At 33.9% G+C, this 17,560-nt stretch overlaps 1 protein-coding gene across 1 annotated transcript in view; it reads left to right on the top strand.

Annotated features, from left to right (window-relative positions):
- The first annotated feature begins 904 nt into the window (after positions 1–904).
- Positions 905–17,560, top strand: part of BCHE (butyrylcholinesterase) — a 50,546-nt gene continuing 33,890 nt past the window's right edge. Inside the window, exons 1-2 of the mRNA XM_006200845.3 lie at positions 905–1,030; positions 6,189–7,713. Of these exons, the coding sequence (XP_006200907.1) occupies positions 6,197–7,713 (1,517 nt within the window). The 5' untranslated portion in view covers positions 905–1,030; positions 6,189–6,196. The remainder of the gene's footprint in view (positions 1,031–6,188; positions 7,714–17,560) is intronic.

Below are 17,560 nucleotides of genomic sequence, written 5' to 3'. Positions count from 1 at the left end.
GCCAACAGTGAGCCCAAAAATGAGACTTAAAAGTGAAAGTCATCATTTGCATTTGCGAGAGATAAAGAATGTAACTGCGTTGGGAAGTCAAGTATTAAACAGTTAATAAAAAAGGATTTGTTTTTGTTTTTTGGGTTTTTTGTTGTTGTTGTTGTTCTTTCATTTTCCCAAATACCTAATTCAAGGAAGATAAGCCTGAGAGACATAAATACCTCCTGGAGAGTTCCGCCACGTTCAGCTGACAAACATGTCTTTTCTGTAAAGTTTAGTGACGACTCTTCAGTGTATTTTCCTTGTCTAGACCAGAAAATCGTGGCTTCTCGTTACACTTGACTGCCTGCAGGCTCGCTGATTGGGGAATCACCAACATTGAGTTTCGTGTAATTTAAATGAGTGCTGGGGCGTGGAGGTTGGCAGGACATACATATTAAAGACGTTCATTCATTAATACAACTAGTCCTTTGATTTTCTTAGCTTTACCTACAGAGTAATTATTTTGTTTCCTGTTTAATCTTTTACACTCCTTTATAACTACATCATCGGCACAGATCGAAGGAACAAAGATTTCAGTAACAGCACTTCTTTAAAACAACATGTATATCTTTAAATCAAAAAGAGCATAACAAAGATGTATATTCCATAAAAGAGGAAAAAATCATAAAAGTTCTGGTTATGTTAAAAAAAAAAAACTATTTTCTGTTCAGTTTCAACGTCTGTTACAGAAGGTTCTGTATTTTTTTCCCTCCACTTTTAGATAAGCGCCGGCAATCATAAGCCTGCCTCGGTAATACTTTTGTAAATGAACTACTACTGCATTCATACTATTAGCCTCTGAACAGATGTCAGAAAGTGAAGATTGGCTGCCTCTAGATCAAGTTGCTGTTGCCAACTCTCGCGAGCTTTGTCAGTAACAGTTGATTGTAATGTCAGTGCGGTCCAATTTACAGCCTGGAGCAGCAGCTGCATACTGCATTTCCCTGAAGTATTGCATGGTTTCCACTCGCTGCAAACTTTATCATCAGTGAGTCGGGTAAGTTGCTCTTAATTTACATCCTCGTGTAGAGATGCAAGTTACTGTGAAGCTCATTCTGTAGGAGGAATGTGAACACTTCACGTGTTTGCTGTGCCCCTTTGCTGCTCTGTTGGGGGCGACAGTCATTGTAAATGGGACAGAGGGAGCAAGGGAGCAGCTATTTGCATCAGATCTTTCTGTTATTCGGGGAACGAAGACTGAGTCCATATAACTGCTAAGGAAATAATGGATTTATTCAACTTTGTACAAAGGAACTTAGCACTTGTGGAATCACTGTGATGTATGTTCCTAATGCAACCCCTGAGGGAAAACATTTTATATGCTGTTTTTTACCCTTAAATGCACTGTTTAGTGAATTTCTCCCTAAAAGAATAAAAAAAAGGGGTTTTTGATTCTGTGTTTTTTCTTCTTCTCTTTTTTAAAAGTGGCTTAAAATGAATAGTTCTCTTATTGTCTGGCTTTGCACAGTACTTTCTTAATCAGCATTTTGCCATCTGAAACAAACAGTATCAACTGGCGAAGGAAAGGTCTAAGTTTCTTTTATTTAAAAGGAAAATCTGTTTCCTGATTTGATTTATAAATTTTTGTCCCTTTTGCCCTGTTTGTCCTCTTTCTTTTAATATGTGTGTTATTAGCAAAGTATTTTACATTTGCTCTTATTTGTATTATTATAGAAACAATAAACAAATATTGACTTTCTGGTTTCCCTTTAATTTTGTAAATCTACTTTTGTTTTGATGATATTAGTTCTTGTTTAATCAGAGGATTAAGCATTGAGTATAAAATAAATGAAAAAGTAAACTGAAATATGAACAAAATTATTTCATTATTTCTGATTTCTATTTATAATTTTTAAATTTTTAATGAATATATTGCATGATAATAAACTTAATTGGGAGTTATTTTCACTAGTCTGTATAATCCTTTCCATAATATAAACTATCCTATAGCTATGATAAATATATTTCCCTTATATAAATATGTAGTTACTTTAAGGTTAAGCATAAGCTTTTAAAAGGTGGCTTTCATTTTAATGACAATCTTTAGAATTCTCTGTGAACTTGAAATAATGTGGTCTTTTGGATGCAAATTAAATTTCTAACTGGATTTACACAGTTCTGTTTTATTCTCCTAGATTTGTTGCTGTTGTTGCTTGTTTTTAATGTCCTGCTTCTTTAATTGGATGAAAATATTTAGGATCTACTCCACATTTCAGTCTTTAAAATAGAAGCTAACATCTTAGCAAATGGCATCTTATTTACAAATTTCTTGGCAACTATTAATAATATATATTTAAATTGCATGTTGGCTTCCCTTTAATGCTTTCATGCCATACTCTGCTCATTTTTATCAAAACTGGACTGTCTCAAATGTTAGAGAATGATAACCAAATAGATGTCAGGCAGAGAACAGACTGAACTTTCAAAGAAGACCCAAGATATCTGTCTAATACTAAATGTTCAAATTAATCGCACAGTGAAAAGTTTGTGAATGTTCTTCCTGAATGAGGACAGACACAGACCTGATTCTCATACCTAACATAGTGTCTTCTGTCTGTACACATCCTTTTAGTGCTGATTGGGTATCTGGAGGATCCCTGAAAGACAGTGGTATAGTCTATTTATAAAGAGACTTCCTCACTTCCCCACTTCACTTAGCCCACAACAAAACAAGCTTTTTAGGTTGGTATAAAGGCTTGGTTGTTTTAATTTGATACATTTTAGTGGTGCTTGTTCTGGATCATATTGTCTAGATGGCTCTTTCCCCACCATGTTGTGTCTTTATTTTAACATAGAAATATATATTCTAACTTTTTAAAAGACAGGAAAATTACACTCAGAGAATAATATTGTCAATATTGACTTGACCAACCTTTAAGAAGTCCTTGGCTGGCCAATTATTTTGAACATTTGATTGAGACCAATTATGAAAAGTACATGGCAAATAAAGAGCTCTCTATATCAATAATAGTATTATACCCATATCTTATAGCATAACATTACATATTTTTTAAATCAATTGAGGAATTTCGATACTAATTTCAAAACTGAATTAAAAATGCAAAAGATAGGAAATGATTTTTTTGCCTTTTTTAATTTTAAAAGGTTTTGTTTTATGTTTAGAATATTTTCCCAAAATTGTCCGTAGATTTTGATATCCTGGAGCATTTGATAAACTTGGACCCTGCAGTATTCATTAGCTTTCAGTTTCTTCCATCTTCCTAGCCCCATCATTCATTTTCTTTTGTAATTCCAAACAAAAGCTCCTCCCTTTGATCAAATATTAAAGATCATGACAATAAGTTAATTAACCTAAGTTCAAATACTCAGTTGTATTTGGTGTGAAAATTTACTCCATTTTTTGTGACAAGCATGTTTAGTATTCCAGAGTTAAAACTGTTTATTTAACTGCCAGTGGTCAATTCACACCAGAATTTATAGCAGGAAATAATGAAGTTTTATCTAATATTTTAATTATTAATAAAGATTTAGAGATATAGACTAATAACATTTCTTAGTGTTCTTTATTTATCTTTCATTCAATTATTTAATCATGTGATAATATATATTAAAAACATAAAAGCTAAAACTACAGAGCAACGTATTAGACTAGAGAATACCAGATTATGAAAAGACCAATGCAATGCTTACTTAAACAAAGTACTGCACCTAAATATAAAAAGATTAGCCTACACTAGCTATGAATATGTGAACCTAAGCATATTTTCATATTAAAACCTAGATTTAATAACATGCTATATAACAGTCTCCAAAAGGTAGCACAAAGGTGAGTTGGAATTATATCATAATTCTTGAAATGAATAGAAGCTGACAATGGCTTTTTTGAATGTTACTAATTACATTTTTCAGAATTACAAGGTGTAATTACTTGTATTACTAATAACGAGGTGATGACTCACAGATACTATTGCTGAAAAAGTAAGATTATTATTCGTATAAATCATATTATATAACATTAAGTTCTACTCAGCACAAAATATAAATAAAAACATACAAGTAGTTATGTAAATCAACCTAAGTGACATGGGAATGATATCACAACCTTTTAGATATTATAGGACCACTTTTTAACATACACAGTGAAAACTGTTATGTTTATTAATTACATACAAAGTCAAAATATTTTGGTATTAATTTTATATTTGCTATGCAAAATATAAATTGCATTAGTAAGTGTCAAGTTTATAGTAACCTTTATATTATTATGATGATTTATTTAATATTTTTAGAAGATAACAAATTACATTTATTGTGATTATAATGATAGTATATAAATAGTGTTAAATATTATATACTTCAATAATACGTTTTATTGGTATTAGCACAAATTCAGTTGTATCAAAATTGGGAACACTAATTATGTATAGATATATATGCATAAACCTATGGATAGTTATAGAATTGGGTATAGATACAGGCACAGCCATAGACATAGACAGAGACAGAGACAGAAACAGAGGTAGAGGTAGAGATATATCCATAAGTACTGGACACTGAACAAAATAGTGTACACAATGAATTCATTTATTTAGATATTTGGAGGGAATCAGAAAATCCTTTTTGATTGCCAGCTATCCTGAGCAGTGAATATGAAGACCCTAAATCTGGGACAGTTATCAGGATAGTGCTCTGAAGGCAATCTAAATTTTAAAAAGAAAAAAAAAAACTGATACAAATTCTCAATGGTGACAGTATTAGCTTCTTGGACAAATAGTTTGTATTTATAATTACAGTATCAAAACATACTAAAATATTTTATACATTTATGGACCTTTGCTATGTGGATGAGAATTAGTATTTGTATTTGACAATTTTAAGTAGGTTTTCTTTCTTCTTTCAGCTATATGAAGATGTTAGTTCTTTTAAATTATACCTTCATTACATTTTTCTGTTCCTCTTTGTCACTTAGAGTTTCAGAATCTGATTTAATATTTTTATTTAAAAGAATCTCAAGTGTGCATTATGACTTTTTAATAAACTCTGATCTCCCCAAATATTCTCTTTATTTCATCAAATAAATATTATTATATATTATCAAATAATATTTATTTGATGAAATGTCAAATAGTAATGATTGTGTAAGTCTCAAATACTACTTTTGCTTCCCTCCATTTTTCTCAATAATTCTCAGTTTTAGTCCTTTTATTTCACTCATTTTGTCCACTATCAAAATACACATAAATCTGACCATGCTAACATGTTTAACCTCCCTAGTTGCACAGATTTTCTTCAATTAACAAATTAACAGGCATGCATTGAGTAACCCCTTGAGTGTAAAATTTCTTCTAAGTCAGTTTCTTCCCCCACACATTACTTTCTCAGCCAGTTTCTCCACTGACAATATAATTCAGGTAGGAAAGCCCTTCATGGTTATTTAGTTTCAGAGAAATTGTCTGGTATACATCCATGGCTTTCCCTTTCCAATTTTACCCATAGGTCTTTATAGCGATAGCAAATTTGTTAGTTTTCACAATTTGTAGAATAAATGACAGCTACTGTATTTTTTTTCTTAATATTCTGTGAATAGCTTGTCCAAATTCTCTTCTGACCATAGACTATGATTGTTTAGAGGAAGAAACCACTAAGCAAAAAGGAGCACAGAAAGGATTGTGGAAACAGAAAAAGACAGTAATGGAGGATCCTCCAAGGTTCTTAACCTGCTTCCCAGTTCTGTCAAGAGCCAGCCAGCCGTGATTAGAACTGTATATATTTCAGACAACACATGAGCCTGTATTTCCTCCTCTAACCATGGTAGAAATTTTATCTATTATGTCTATCATAAGCAGATTACCACTTAATGCCACCTTCGGTGGTGCTGTGTGTGGTATACACACATACTTATGCCTGGGACAGATTTCCTCCTTGAAATACTAAATCTTACACAAGTTTGAAAATGAATCATTCCAAAGTGAAATAGTTTCTGCTTTTCCCTTTGACTTATTTCTTTTCTAAATTGAAAACTGAAATATCTCCAACCATATTCTACTTTTTTTATGTAAACCTTCATAGCAATAGCAGATTTACTATTTTTCATAATTTGTAGGATTAATAAGAACTACTATATTTTAGTTAATTATCATCAATAAAATATAATACCAGACACCGTTAAAACTGCCTGCTTACCTCTTTTTCAGAAACCAAGATGCAGAGTGAGGGTACAATCAGATACATCCAGTTTCTCTTGCGGTTTCTTCTGCTCTGGGCCCTTGTTGGGAAGTCACATACTGAAGAAGACACCATAATTACCACCAAGAATGGAAAAGTCAGAGGGATGAACCTGCCAGTTCTTGGTGGCACAGTAACAGCCTTTCTTGGAATCCCCTATGCACAGCCACCTCTTGGCAGACTTCGATTCAAAAAGCCACAGTCCTTGACCAAATGGTCTGATATTTGGAATGCCACAAAATACGCAAATTCTTGCTGTCAGAAAACAGATCAAAGTTTCCCAGGCTTCCTTGGATCCGAGATGTGGAACCCAAACACTGACCTCAGTGAAGACTGTTTATATCTGAATGTGTGGGTTCCAGCACCTAAACCAAAAAATGCGACTGTAATGGTATGGATCTATGGCGGGAGTTTTCAGACTGGAACTTCATCTTTACATGTTTACGATGGCAAGTTTTTGGCGCGGGTTGAAAGAGTTATCGTGGTTTCAATGAACTACAGGGTGGGGGCCCTGGGCTTCTTGGCCTTACCGGGAAATCCTGAAGCACCAGGGAACATGGGCTTATTTGATCAACAGCTGGCACTTCAGTGGGTCCAAAAAAACATAGCAGCCTTTGGTGGAAATCCTAAAAGCGTCACTCTCTTTGGAGAAAGTGCGGGAGCAGCTTCAGTTAGCTTTCATTTACTTTCTCCTAGAAGCCACCCTCTGTTCAGCAGAGCCATCCTGCAAAGTGGATCGTCTAACGCCCCTTGGGCAGTGACATCTCCTTATGAAGCTAGGAACAGAACGTTGACCTTAGCTAAGTTTATTGGTTGCTCTAGAGAAAATGAGACTGAGATTATCAAATGTCTTCGAAATAAAGATCCCCAGGAAATTCTTCTGAATGAAGTATTTGTTGTCCCCTATGATATGCTCTTGTCAGTAAACTTTGGTCCAACTGTCGATGGTGATTTTCTCACTGACATGCCAGGCACACTACTCCAACTTGGACAGTTCAAAAAAACCCAGATCTTGGTGGGTGTTAATAAAGACGAAGGGACAGCATTTTTAGTATATGGTGCTCCTGGTTTCAGCAAAGATAACAACAGTATTATAAGTAGAAAAGAATTTCAAGAAGGGTTAAAAATATTTTTCCCAGGAGTGAGTGCATTTGGAAAGGAATCAATCCTTTTCCACTACATGGACTGGTTAGATGATCAGAGAGCTGAAAACTACCGTGAAGCCTTGGATGATGTTGTTGGGGATTATAACATTATATGCCCTGCCTTGGAGTTCACCAAAAAGTTCTCAGAAATGGGGAATGATGCCTTCTTCTACTATTTTGAACACCGATCCTCCAAACTCCCTTGGCCAGAATGGATGGGAGTGATGCATGGTTATGAGATTGAATTTGTCTTTGGTTTACCTCTGGAAAGAAGAGTTAATTACACAAAAGCTGAGGAAATTTTGAGTAGATCCATTATGAAACGTTGGGCAAATTTTGCAAAATATGGGTAAGTGCCAATTTTTGTAATTGTTCATATTGAGTGTTGCTTGTTTTGTTTTGCTGAGCTTTGCCTGGTCTCCAGTATAGACTTCACTAAAGGGACAGACACAATTTGATTATTTCTTCTCTTCATAGCTTAAGCTGGTTTTGTTTTTTATTATGTAGTGCATTTCAATTCCTTGCATCAGAATGCTTAAAAGAAATAATCATAAGAACTCTTACAAAAAATATTTTCTGATTTCATTTCCAAAATACTGCAAAGTACTTTAACAATGTTAGTCAACATTTATATGAAAATAGATGTTTACCTCGAGAACTAAAATTGCAACCATTCTGTTTAACCTGAAAGTTGAGAATGTTCACATGTTTAGGAAAGAGTAGGAATATATCTCTTGTTCTCATGCACTGATGCAGTGGGACATTGGTACCTGATACACAAAGAAGCACATGCCTGCTCAGGAAAATCAAATGACAAATGGTGATAAGGTTGACTCTCAGATTACCCAAAATATAGAGTTGCCATTTTATCATTTTTTTATTCCCTAACACATCTGTTTAGAGCTTTCGTGTAATCTGGGTTGGAAAAGAGCTACAAGGTTCCTCTTGTTTAGCTAAGCTATTTTCTACTTGAGTAGTCCTAAGGGGGACATATAATCAGAGACGTTACAAAAGAACATATTCTCCCTCATATGTTGTAAGTATTGTGATGTTCTGTCATCAATAGGCAGAAGAAAATAATCTCTGAATATATTTTCTATTTTTTTATATTTTATGTGTATGTAAAACAAAGTTTTTTTCACTATGCTTCTCACCCCAAATTGAATTTTATACATTGGAATAATTTGTATCAATGAGAATAACTAAAAAATAGAAATGTGGGCATCTCTTTCTTTAAAAGTGGTTACACAAACTCACAAACTGGTTGATGTGCTAATCCAATCCACCATCTTGTCTTTCATAATTGAAAAGAATATTGAAAACGATATTGCTTTCTGGGTTTCTTTTCTGTCTTCCATTTGGAATTCATGGTCCTCCATGTTACTGTATGTATCTTTCTACAAAGTACTTGTGTGGTATAATTCTTCTGAAAAATTTTCACACTTATTTGCTGGGTGTAAAGTTAAAATTCTTCCACCTGACATTAATCTTGGCCTTGATCTTCTGTGATCTTGCTGCAACTCAAATCCCCCATACCTGGCTGTTTGGTAGATCAGCTATCTCATTAACACCAAAGATTTCAAGCTTAACTACACTTCAGAGCCTTGTTCTTGCTCTGTGCCCTGTTTAGAAGGTTTACCTCCCTTTACTACTTCATTAAGGTTTTGACCAACTGCATGTTTCATATGGCATATCTTTAATTCCTAGAGCTGTAATTGCTCCAGACCTCTTTTTCACTCTCACAGAAGTCACTGACTGTCACTTGTCTATAGGCTGTCTTTCATTATATTCTGAAACTGGCTTCTTGAGAAAGAAGTTATGGTTTTATTGGATACTCATTAAAGTATTGACATTGGTATATGTCACACTTAACAAATATTTGGTTAATGATTGAATGAGTAAAAGCCAGTATGAGTAAAAAATATTTTTTCAAGATATGTGGGCTATTATATTATTTGCAGCTGTGCAATATCTTATTCTTATCCCTTCTCAACATCAGCCTAAATTTATGCTTAAGAAGGATCATCTTATTTCTAGAGCTGTGTTAGAATTACTTCTATTTTACTCTTTTCTCTCCCTAAAGACATGGCCAATCATTTGAATATGTTTTTATTTCTTTCTTGCAATTCTAGAGATTGTCAATAATTTAAGGGGAAGTATTTCTTAAAATTATTGATGTTTGTAATTTTTAAAGGACTTCATATTTTGCATGTTTAAATCATCAAAGAATTTCTATTTTCTCATGTCACGGTGGAGAACCCGACAACCAGATGTGGTAAATGCAATTTTTATGGCACACAGAGAGCAACAGATCAAAGAAGATAATATTTGACACTTGATAGGATAATGGATTGTTTAATCCTAATCTGCTTCTATGATTAGCATATTTTAATGGGAAATAAATGAAGGTTGACACATTTTAATTATAATGATAAATGCATATAAACAAGGTTATAAACCATAAAGATTAAAGTAAACTTTTCAAAGTAGTTTAGCCATAACAAGATGTCATTTTAGTTGGTGAGTTTCTTTATACTCTGTATTTGCACAGTTGAACAGAGATAATAAGAGCATGTCATATATGTTGAGAGTTGACATGATGGCAAACATAATGTTAATCTCCTGGTATGCATTGTCTTTTTTCAAAATAGACCTATGAATAAATATAGACACTTAGAATGATTAAGTAAACTTCATGGAAGCAGGGAGTTTAAGTGTTAGGTTTGGAAATCTACCCACATTTGACCACAAACATGATGTTCTAACTGTGGTTCTCAACCCAGCGCGATTCTTCCTTTTGGTTCCCCTCCACTGCTCTTACCAGGGATGTTTAACAATGTCTGGAGTTATTTGTGTGTCACTGCTGGGAGGAGGGGAGCCACCGAGGCCAGGGATGCTGCTAAACATCTTACAGTTCACAGGACAGCCCCCAGCAGCAGCAAATTCTTCACTCCAAATGTCAGTAACGCCAAGATTGAGAAACTGCAGGTTTTTACTTCCACATAACCCCAAAATGACACATTGAGAAAATAAAAAAGTAGAACTATGAGTTGCAATTATCATTCAGTAAAATGAGTTTTCAAGTTCATGGGTCATAAATCGTTTTAATAAATTTTTCTCCTTAAATAATAAGTTTAGTGTATATTGTATTTCTCATTATGATTAACTTCAAAATAATTTTGAAGTTTTCTTTGTGGTTTGGTTTTGTTTTTTGTCAATTGATTGTTTAGTTGTCTCTTATTTAACTTCCAAACATTTGGATAATTACTAGATATCTTGTTGTAGATTTATGATTTAATTTGGTTCTCAGAGGAGACTGTACTCTGTAAGATTTTCCACTTTGAAATATATTGAGAATTATTTTATGACCCAGCATATGATCCATATAGGTGATTATTTTATGTGCTCTTGAAAAGGATGTGTGTTCTTTGATTATTTGGTGCAGTGTATTCTGTAAATGAATTAGTTCATGGTGGCTCAGGTCTTTTACTATTCTTCCTAGTATTTTTGTCTACTTGTTTTAAATACTGAGAAGGATATTCCACATCTTCAACTATAGTTGTGGTTTTACTTATTTCCCCATTTAGTTCTGCTAATTTGCCTTTTAGTATTTTAAATCTATACTATTAATTTTGTGCACATTTAGGATTATTTATTCTGATTGACTGCTTTATCATTATGAAATCTCTCTCTTTGTCCTGAAGTTGGCTTTGCCTAATATCAAGATAGATACATCAAGTTTCCCATGCTTAAGTTTGCGTAATATATTTTGTTCCATCCTTTTATTCCAATCCACCTATATTTTTAAAAAAATCTTACAGTTGATGTGATTAATCTATTTGACATTTAATGTAATTATCAATATGTTTTGTTTAAATCTACCATCTTGGTGTTTTAAAACTTTTTATTGAAGTATGGGTTATTTGCAATGTTGTGTTAGTCTCAGGTGTACAGCAAAGTGACTCAGTTTTATATATATATATATATATATGTATAGTTTTGCCTTTAATTTTTTCCCCCAGGGTTTGCTTTAATGCTAACAATTGTTTCTGTAACTTGTAACTGTCTACTTAGAGTTAATAATGAAGCACTTTGTGCTTTGCAACTGACATTTCCCACTTTCAGAACAATTCATGTTTCCCATTTTCCATTTCACTGGTACAACTCACAGATGTAACAAACGATATAGTTTCATGTATTCTCCAACTTTTTTATATTGTTGTCATATGTTTATACAATGTATAATATAAAATCCTTCCTACATGTTATTTGCTTTATACAATCAATTATATTAATGCACATTCATAAAAGACAAGAAAAATAATCTTTCATGTTTACCCGTGTGTATACCATTTCCAATGTTCTTTGCTCTTTCCTGTGGATTCTAGTTTTCATCTGGCATTATTTCCCTTGGTGCTGGAGAACATCCTGTAGGATTTCTCATTGTGCAGGTTGGCTACTTTCAAATTCTCTCTCCTTTCTTTTATCTGAAAATACCTTCCTTTATTTGACTTCGATTGAACTATTTTTTTTTTCTTTTTTAAAATCACAGGGAGACCTGTCCCACAGATTCCGGTTTCTTCTATATCCCTCAACTCTTATTTCTGTCTTTTAACCTCAGTGTTAGGCTCAAGCTCCCCGCATCCTGGACAACAAAGTGTCCTCACTTGAATAACCACAGTAAACATGGACTCACCTTAAAGTTCCCCTTCTCTCAAACATCATAGACTTGTACTATGTGCTATCCAGTTCTTGAAACATATTGCCTTGGTTTTTCTTGTTTTGTTTTGTTTGTTTTGGTCCAGAAAATAATTGTTTATGGTGGGGAAGTTAATCCAGTTTCAATTACTCCATCATGGATGAAGATGAAAACCCAACCCCTCTGTGCATTTGTGCTTAAAGAGAATCTTAAAAGATCTTGCCAATTTCTAAGATTATATAAAAAACCTTTTTAATTTGACTTCTTGGCAAAAATAAAGAAAACATTATCATGTGAAAGCTCTAAATGGTATTCAAATTTGGTGTCTTTAGTTGCAGTGTTTGAGATTTCTTCCAAAATTGAAGCCACAGTATAATTTATGCCTTTGCTAATTGGAGTTACCACCTCTATGTACTTTACTTGCTCCTGCTTTTCCCTCAATCCCATCTCTAAAAACAAATTTAAAGCCTTACGCAAAAAGCAGACAGGTCCATATGTGCATCACATCCAGTATTCTAGGAGACTGTGTGTTGAAATACCAATATAACATATATCCATCAATTATTTATCCAGTCAGTAACTTGATGACCAGTAGATTAAATTAGCCAGCCCTTAATGACATATTTTCAGCACTACCCCAGTAATACAGGGAGTTGGTGAAATCAAACTTGATTTGTCAGAGAGATGAGAACAGCTAAAGAAGGAAAATAAGCCAAAATGCATTTAGTAGCATAATGTCAGAGAGAGGAGGATCATGGTTCCAGGACCTCTCCACTTGCCTCTGCTGTTGCAGAGCACCTTTTATTTACTGTATCCTCTCTGGGTGCTACACTCAGAGCTCCTTGAGTGCACAACTTCAAGGGGAGCCATTTACAGTGCAGTCACACAGTCGCCCCCATCCTAAGTGATAGCCTTGAGGCGTCCAGTTTTCATCTTTCTATAGATCCTTTGTATATAACCTTAAGCAAGTTATTTAAAATTCCTTACTGTTTTTCCTTATCTGTAAAATGGGGCTATAAATATATCTCCCTTACTGACACATTGAAGTAAAGTTTAATACCAACAGAAAATTGCATTTCTCATTTCCTTTTAAAATTTTTGATTTTTTTCCCTACCAGGCATAAACTACTTCATTCTATTCTCATCTAAGATTAAACTTGGCTTCCTCCCAAAAATGTACAATTGTTTAATTTCCTGGCTCAACATTAATCAAGCACATTTTCAAATAAATAAAGGTAAACTGCAAAATTGAGGCAATTAATGTGCTTCTGTCTTTTTGGTGAGAATTCATTTATTCAGAGACCCATCTGAACTGGTTAATGTTTCCTAACTCATTTTTTTTGCCCGAAATAAATTATATGACACAAGTCACTTTTATTTTTTCCTGTTTTGATATCATGACACCAATAAGTTACTTAACAAAGTATTTTTAAGTAACTTTACAGCAGTGCACCTGCTGCCATTCTCATGTACTTTATTATTTATTCCCTTACAGTGTAAGGGATTTTATCACAGAAGTAACGCTTTATTAAATAGTAACAAATATACATAACTAAACTTTCAGTCCCTTGGCTCACTGATCTGTAAAAAGGAAATAGGAACAGTTCTTGATATTTGTACTGAAAGTAGGTGAGCTTAAATGAAATGCTAAGCCATAATTTCGTAGTGCACAAGATTTTTTAGAATAATTGGGAGAATGTAAAATAGACATGCCTTTGAGTGCTAAATTGTAAATGCAATCATCAGAAAGTACAGATTTGCCAGGTTTCTAAAGCAATGAATTTTATTGCTGTATTCCAGTAATATAGAGGAAGGGTGTTTCATATGCATTGCTCTAACTTCACTATACTGGTAGGAATGACTTAATAATAATTCATTTTCTAATATTTATAATGCCAAGTTGATTTAATAATATTTGGTGTTCAATAGGTATATTTCTATCGTGTTTATTTATAAATGACACAAGAAATAAAGTGATTGAAATAACATTTCAACCCCACTTATTTTTCAGACAAGTGTATTTTCTTTGTGTGCTCTTTTTTTCCTTCTTCTGGGATCATTTTATGTTTTCAAAAGGTAATAGAAAAACTGAAGAAAAGTGGAAGTAATGATAAGTGGAGGGCCACTGCTCCTTCACACTGCAGCTCTGTGTAGGAATCTAGCATGCGTCTGTTCTCATTTTATAGAGTTCATGCAAATCCTTTCACCAAGAAATTCATTTTCAAATTACACTTGAATTTATTTTTAATCATATTTTTCAACTTAAAATAAGTATTCTAAAACTTAATTACAACACACCTCTTCACAAGCGATGTCTTAAATAAACCAAAAGGGTATCAGTTAAAGATAGGTTTAAAGTGAACACTGACAAAGCGTGAAGTATATGGATGCTAATATTAGAATGAAAGTTTGCTGAAATGATGACACTATCTAACATTTTCTGATGAGAAGAGTGTGGGCCATAGAAGAAAAGCGAATTGGAGCTAATAGGTGACAGAACAAAGATTAACCAAGACTCCAGACTATTAGCCTCCATTTCCTCCTATCATCCATTCACCAGGCTGCCTTCACCATGAATTATTGAAAGCAGTCATTAAATATGCTTAGGAAGTGCATTTGGTTGCAAACTTACAATTTTAACGTGTTAGCATACTGATACCTGCCTGGTTAATGGTACAGAGGTCAGGGCAGAGAACAGACTAAAATTAGACATCCTGACATGCAGAGACAAGTTTAAGTTTGTGAACCACTGTCATCTGGCCGTCTAGTCCAATTATCATCAGGCTTATAATTAGATTTCCTGACAGGTAATAGTTCATGTGGTTTCCAGATTGAAGAAAAAAGCCCTTACCCTCTGATTCTGTAATTATTTGTGGTACATTATCATAATTAACCTAACTGGAACATTTTGATGACTTTACAAAAGGGTCAGGGTTCAAATCCCCTAGGATTTATTTTATTATTATCATGACAGCATCAATGTTCAATTGCTTCAGATCCTCTCCTCCCCTTAGGAATTAGGTGAGAAATTCATAAGGACTAAAACAGTAAATGTTAGCTGCAGTGTTCCTATAAATGACCTTGAGTTTAACAGATAGACTATAAATGTAGGTGAAAAAATACAAGAATTAGTGTAACTTATTTGAAAAGGTAGGATTATGTTATGGGAGAAGTTAAAATCTAAATATGATCACTTGCAAAACCAGTTCCCAGTGCAGCAATATTTTACTCTCAGTGACAGTGGAACAAAGAGAAACGCCCAGAATCCCCAAAGGGCTACTACATCTATGAAGATAGCTACAAAACTAAAATATCGTTGGCTAAGTGTTTTGAAATACTCTATCACAGCAAAGAAGGAGAAAACAAATGTTCTTGTAGTGTAAGGGTCTCGTTAAAACATGGGAAATCATACTTGTAGGATCCATATACTTGGAAATAATTTAGTGGGGTTTGTTCTCTGTGCTTTCGCAAAGTTTTCCTTGTAGTTGGAAAAAAATTATAACATTCAGTCCACTTGTAAATTTTAAGTTCAATCTCAAATTAGAATTAATCCATCAATTACTTTTGAAAAATCAGAGTTATTTTCAGGACTACATATATAAATGCAATACTTCAAATACTTGTCAGGTACAAAATAATAACTTCATATTTCATTCAGTAACAAAATGCAGTAAGCAAAATATGACTTTAAATATTTGGCTGTAGAAAATACTGTATTTTTCTGATTTCCACAATCAAAAGTGATTTAAATGTATTTCGTTAGATTGATGAGATCCCAGAAATTATTCTTGTGCCAATTTTCCTTCCCAGTCAATAACACTCAAGATTAGAGTAGTAAAAAGCATGATTCTAGTCTTTTAAGTTTTCGGTGTGTTAATAGCCTGCTTGGACACCTTCGCATTAGCATGATAGGTACTATTAACCTGACAGGATAATCTATAGGTTTATTATACATGAAATGTGAATATTAACTTGTCTCCAGACCTCAGTTATATAAAAGCAAGTGAATCTATGTCTTATACAAATTAAATCGAATCACTTTTGGTGTATCATTCTCTAAACTTGATATCAAAATAATATTTATTTTATGACTAGAGTTAAATATTGATTACAAAAATATATCTTATCCGATAAACCACTATAAGCCAATGATACCACAAGTGATAGAATTTCATGTTTTTCTTAAAAACCATAGTTCCCATCATGCTTTCATTGGTTTGATAATGTTTCTGGAAGTAGAAAAAATTACATATTTTATCAAATTCTTTGTAATAGAAATCTACATCTCTTATAGAGTCCTTCCTAACCACACGTTAAAATTTTTTGTATAGACGGGTCATAGATTATGGTGATTTGTTTATTCATTCTTCCATCTAGTCATTCAACAGATATATTTGAAGCCTATATGTATTACCTGGGTGATGTCAATACAACAAGAATAAAAAAGTATCCAGGGAAAGAAAGAAAAGAACAAAGAGGAAAATGTTGGGGGAAAAAATCACAGAGAAAGTTTCTGCCTTCAGGGGCCTAATCTAGTAGAAGGAGAGAGACAATAAGCAAATACATAGTATGTCCCATAGTGATCAGAGCTCTGAGGAAATATTAAGCAGAGTTAGAGGCTTAGAGCATGAAGTGAGTAGAATGTGAGATTATTTGTAGGGTTGTCATGAAAAGTCTCTCACAAAGTTATATTAGAGCCAAGTGACAGAGTGAATCATGTGGCTATCCAGGAGAGAAATACTGTGTGGATATCTTGGGGGAAAAGTGTTCTCAGAAGAGAAAGCAGCAAGGACGTGCCCTAAGGCTGAAATCTTTAGGATGTTGCAGGAACCCCAGGAAAGCTAGTCTATGTGAGGGTTGAGTGGTAGAAAGGAAAGTTAGACAAGTACAGAGGGTCGAGATGTATAGAATTTGCAGCTTAGATATGTTTTTTAGAATCTACTCTGAGTGGAACTGTAAGCCATGAAATATTTGGGGCAATTGACCCAAATGTTATAAGCATCTCTCTGACTGGGAGGTAAATAAGGGTGAAGCAGAGAGAAGAGCTAGGAGGCTCAAACAGCAATCCAGGTGAGAAATGATGTCATGTTGGATTAGGTATAAATGGAAAGGAATAGTCAGATTCAGGATATACTTTGAAAGGAGCTCTGACAGGGTTTGCTGATAGAGTGTCTGTGGGATATGAGAGGACAAGTGGAGACAGGGATGCCCCAAGGTTTTTGACCTGAGCCATCAGAAGAACAGAGGTGGCATTTTCTGAGATAGGGATGACTGTGGGAGGATGTGGTTGGGAGTGTGTGGTCAAAAGTGCCGTTTAAAACATTTTAAGTTAAAGTGACTGTTTTGTGGACACTTGGGGCAATAAAATAGCTATTCTGACACTGAAGTCTGAAATTCAAGAGTGAGGTAGAAGCTAGAGATATAAATATGGTATCTAACAACATGAAGATGGCATTTAGAGCCACGAGACAGGATTAGATCACTTACGGAGGCTGTA

Source organism: Vicugna pacos, chromosome 1 (genome assembly GCF_048564905.1).
Source record: "Vicugna pacos chromosome 1, VicPac4, whole genome shotgun sequence".
Taxonomy (NCBI): Eukaryota; Metazoa; Chordata; class Mammalia; order Artiodactyla; family Camelidae; genus Vicugna; species Vicugna pacos.
Note: the sequence above shows the minus strand (reverse complement) of the source record. Positions and strands in the feature narration are given on the sequence as shown.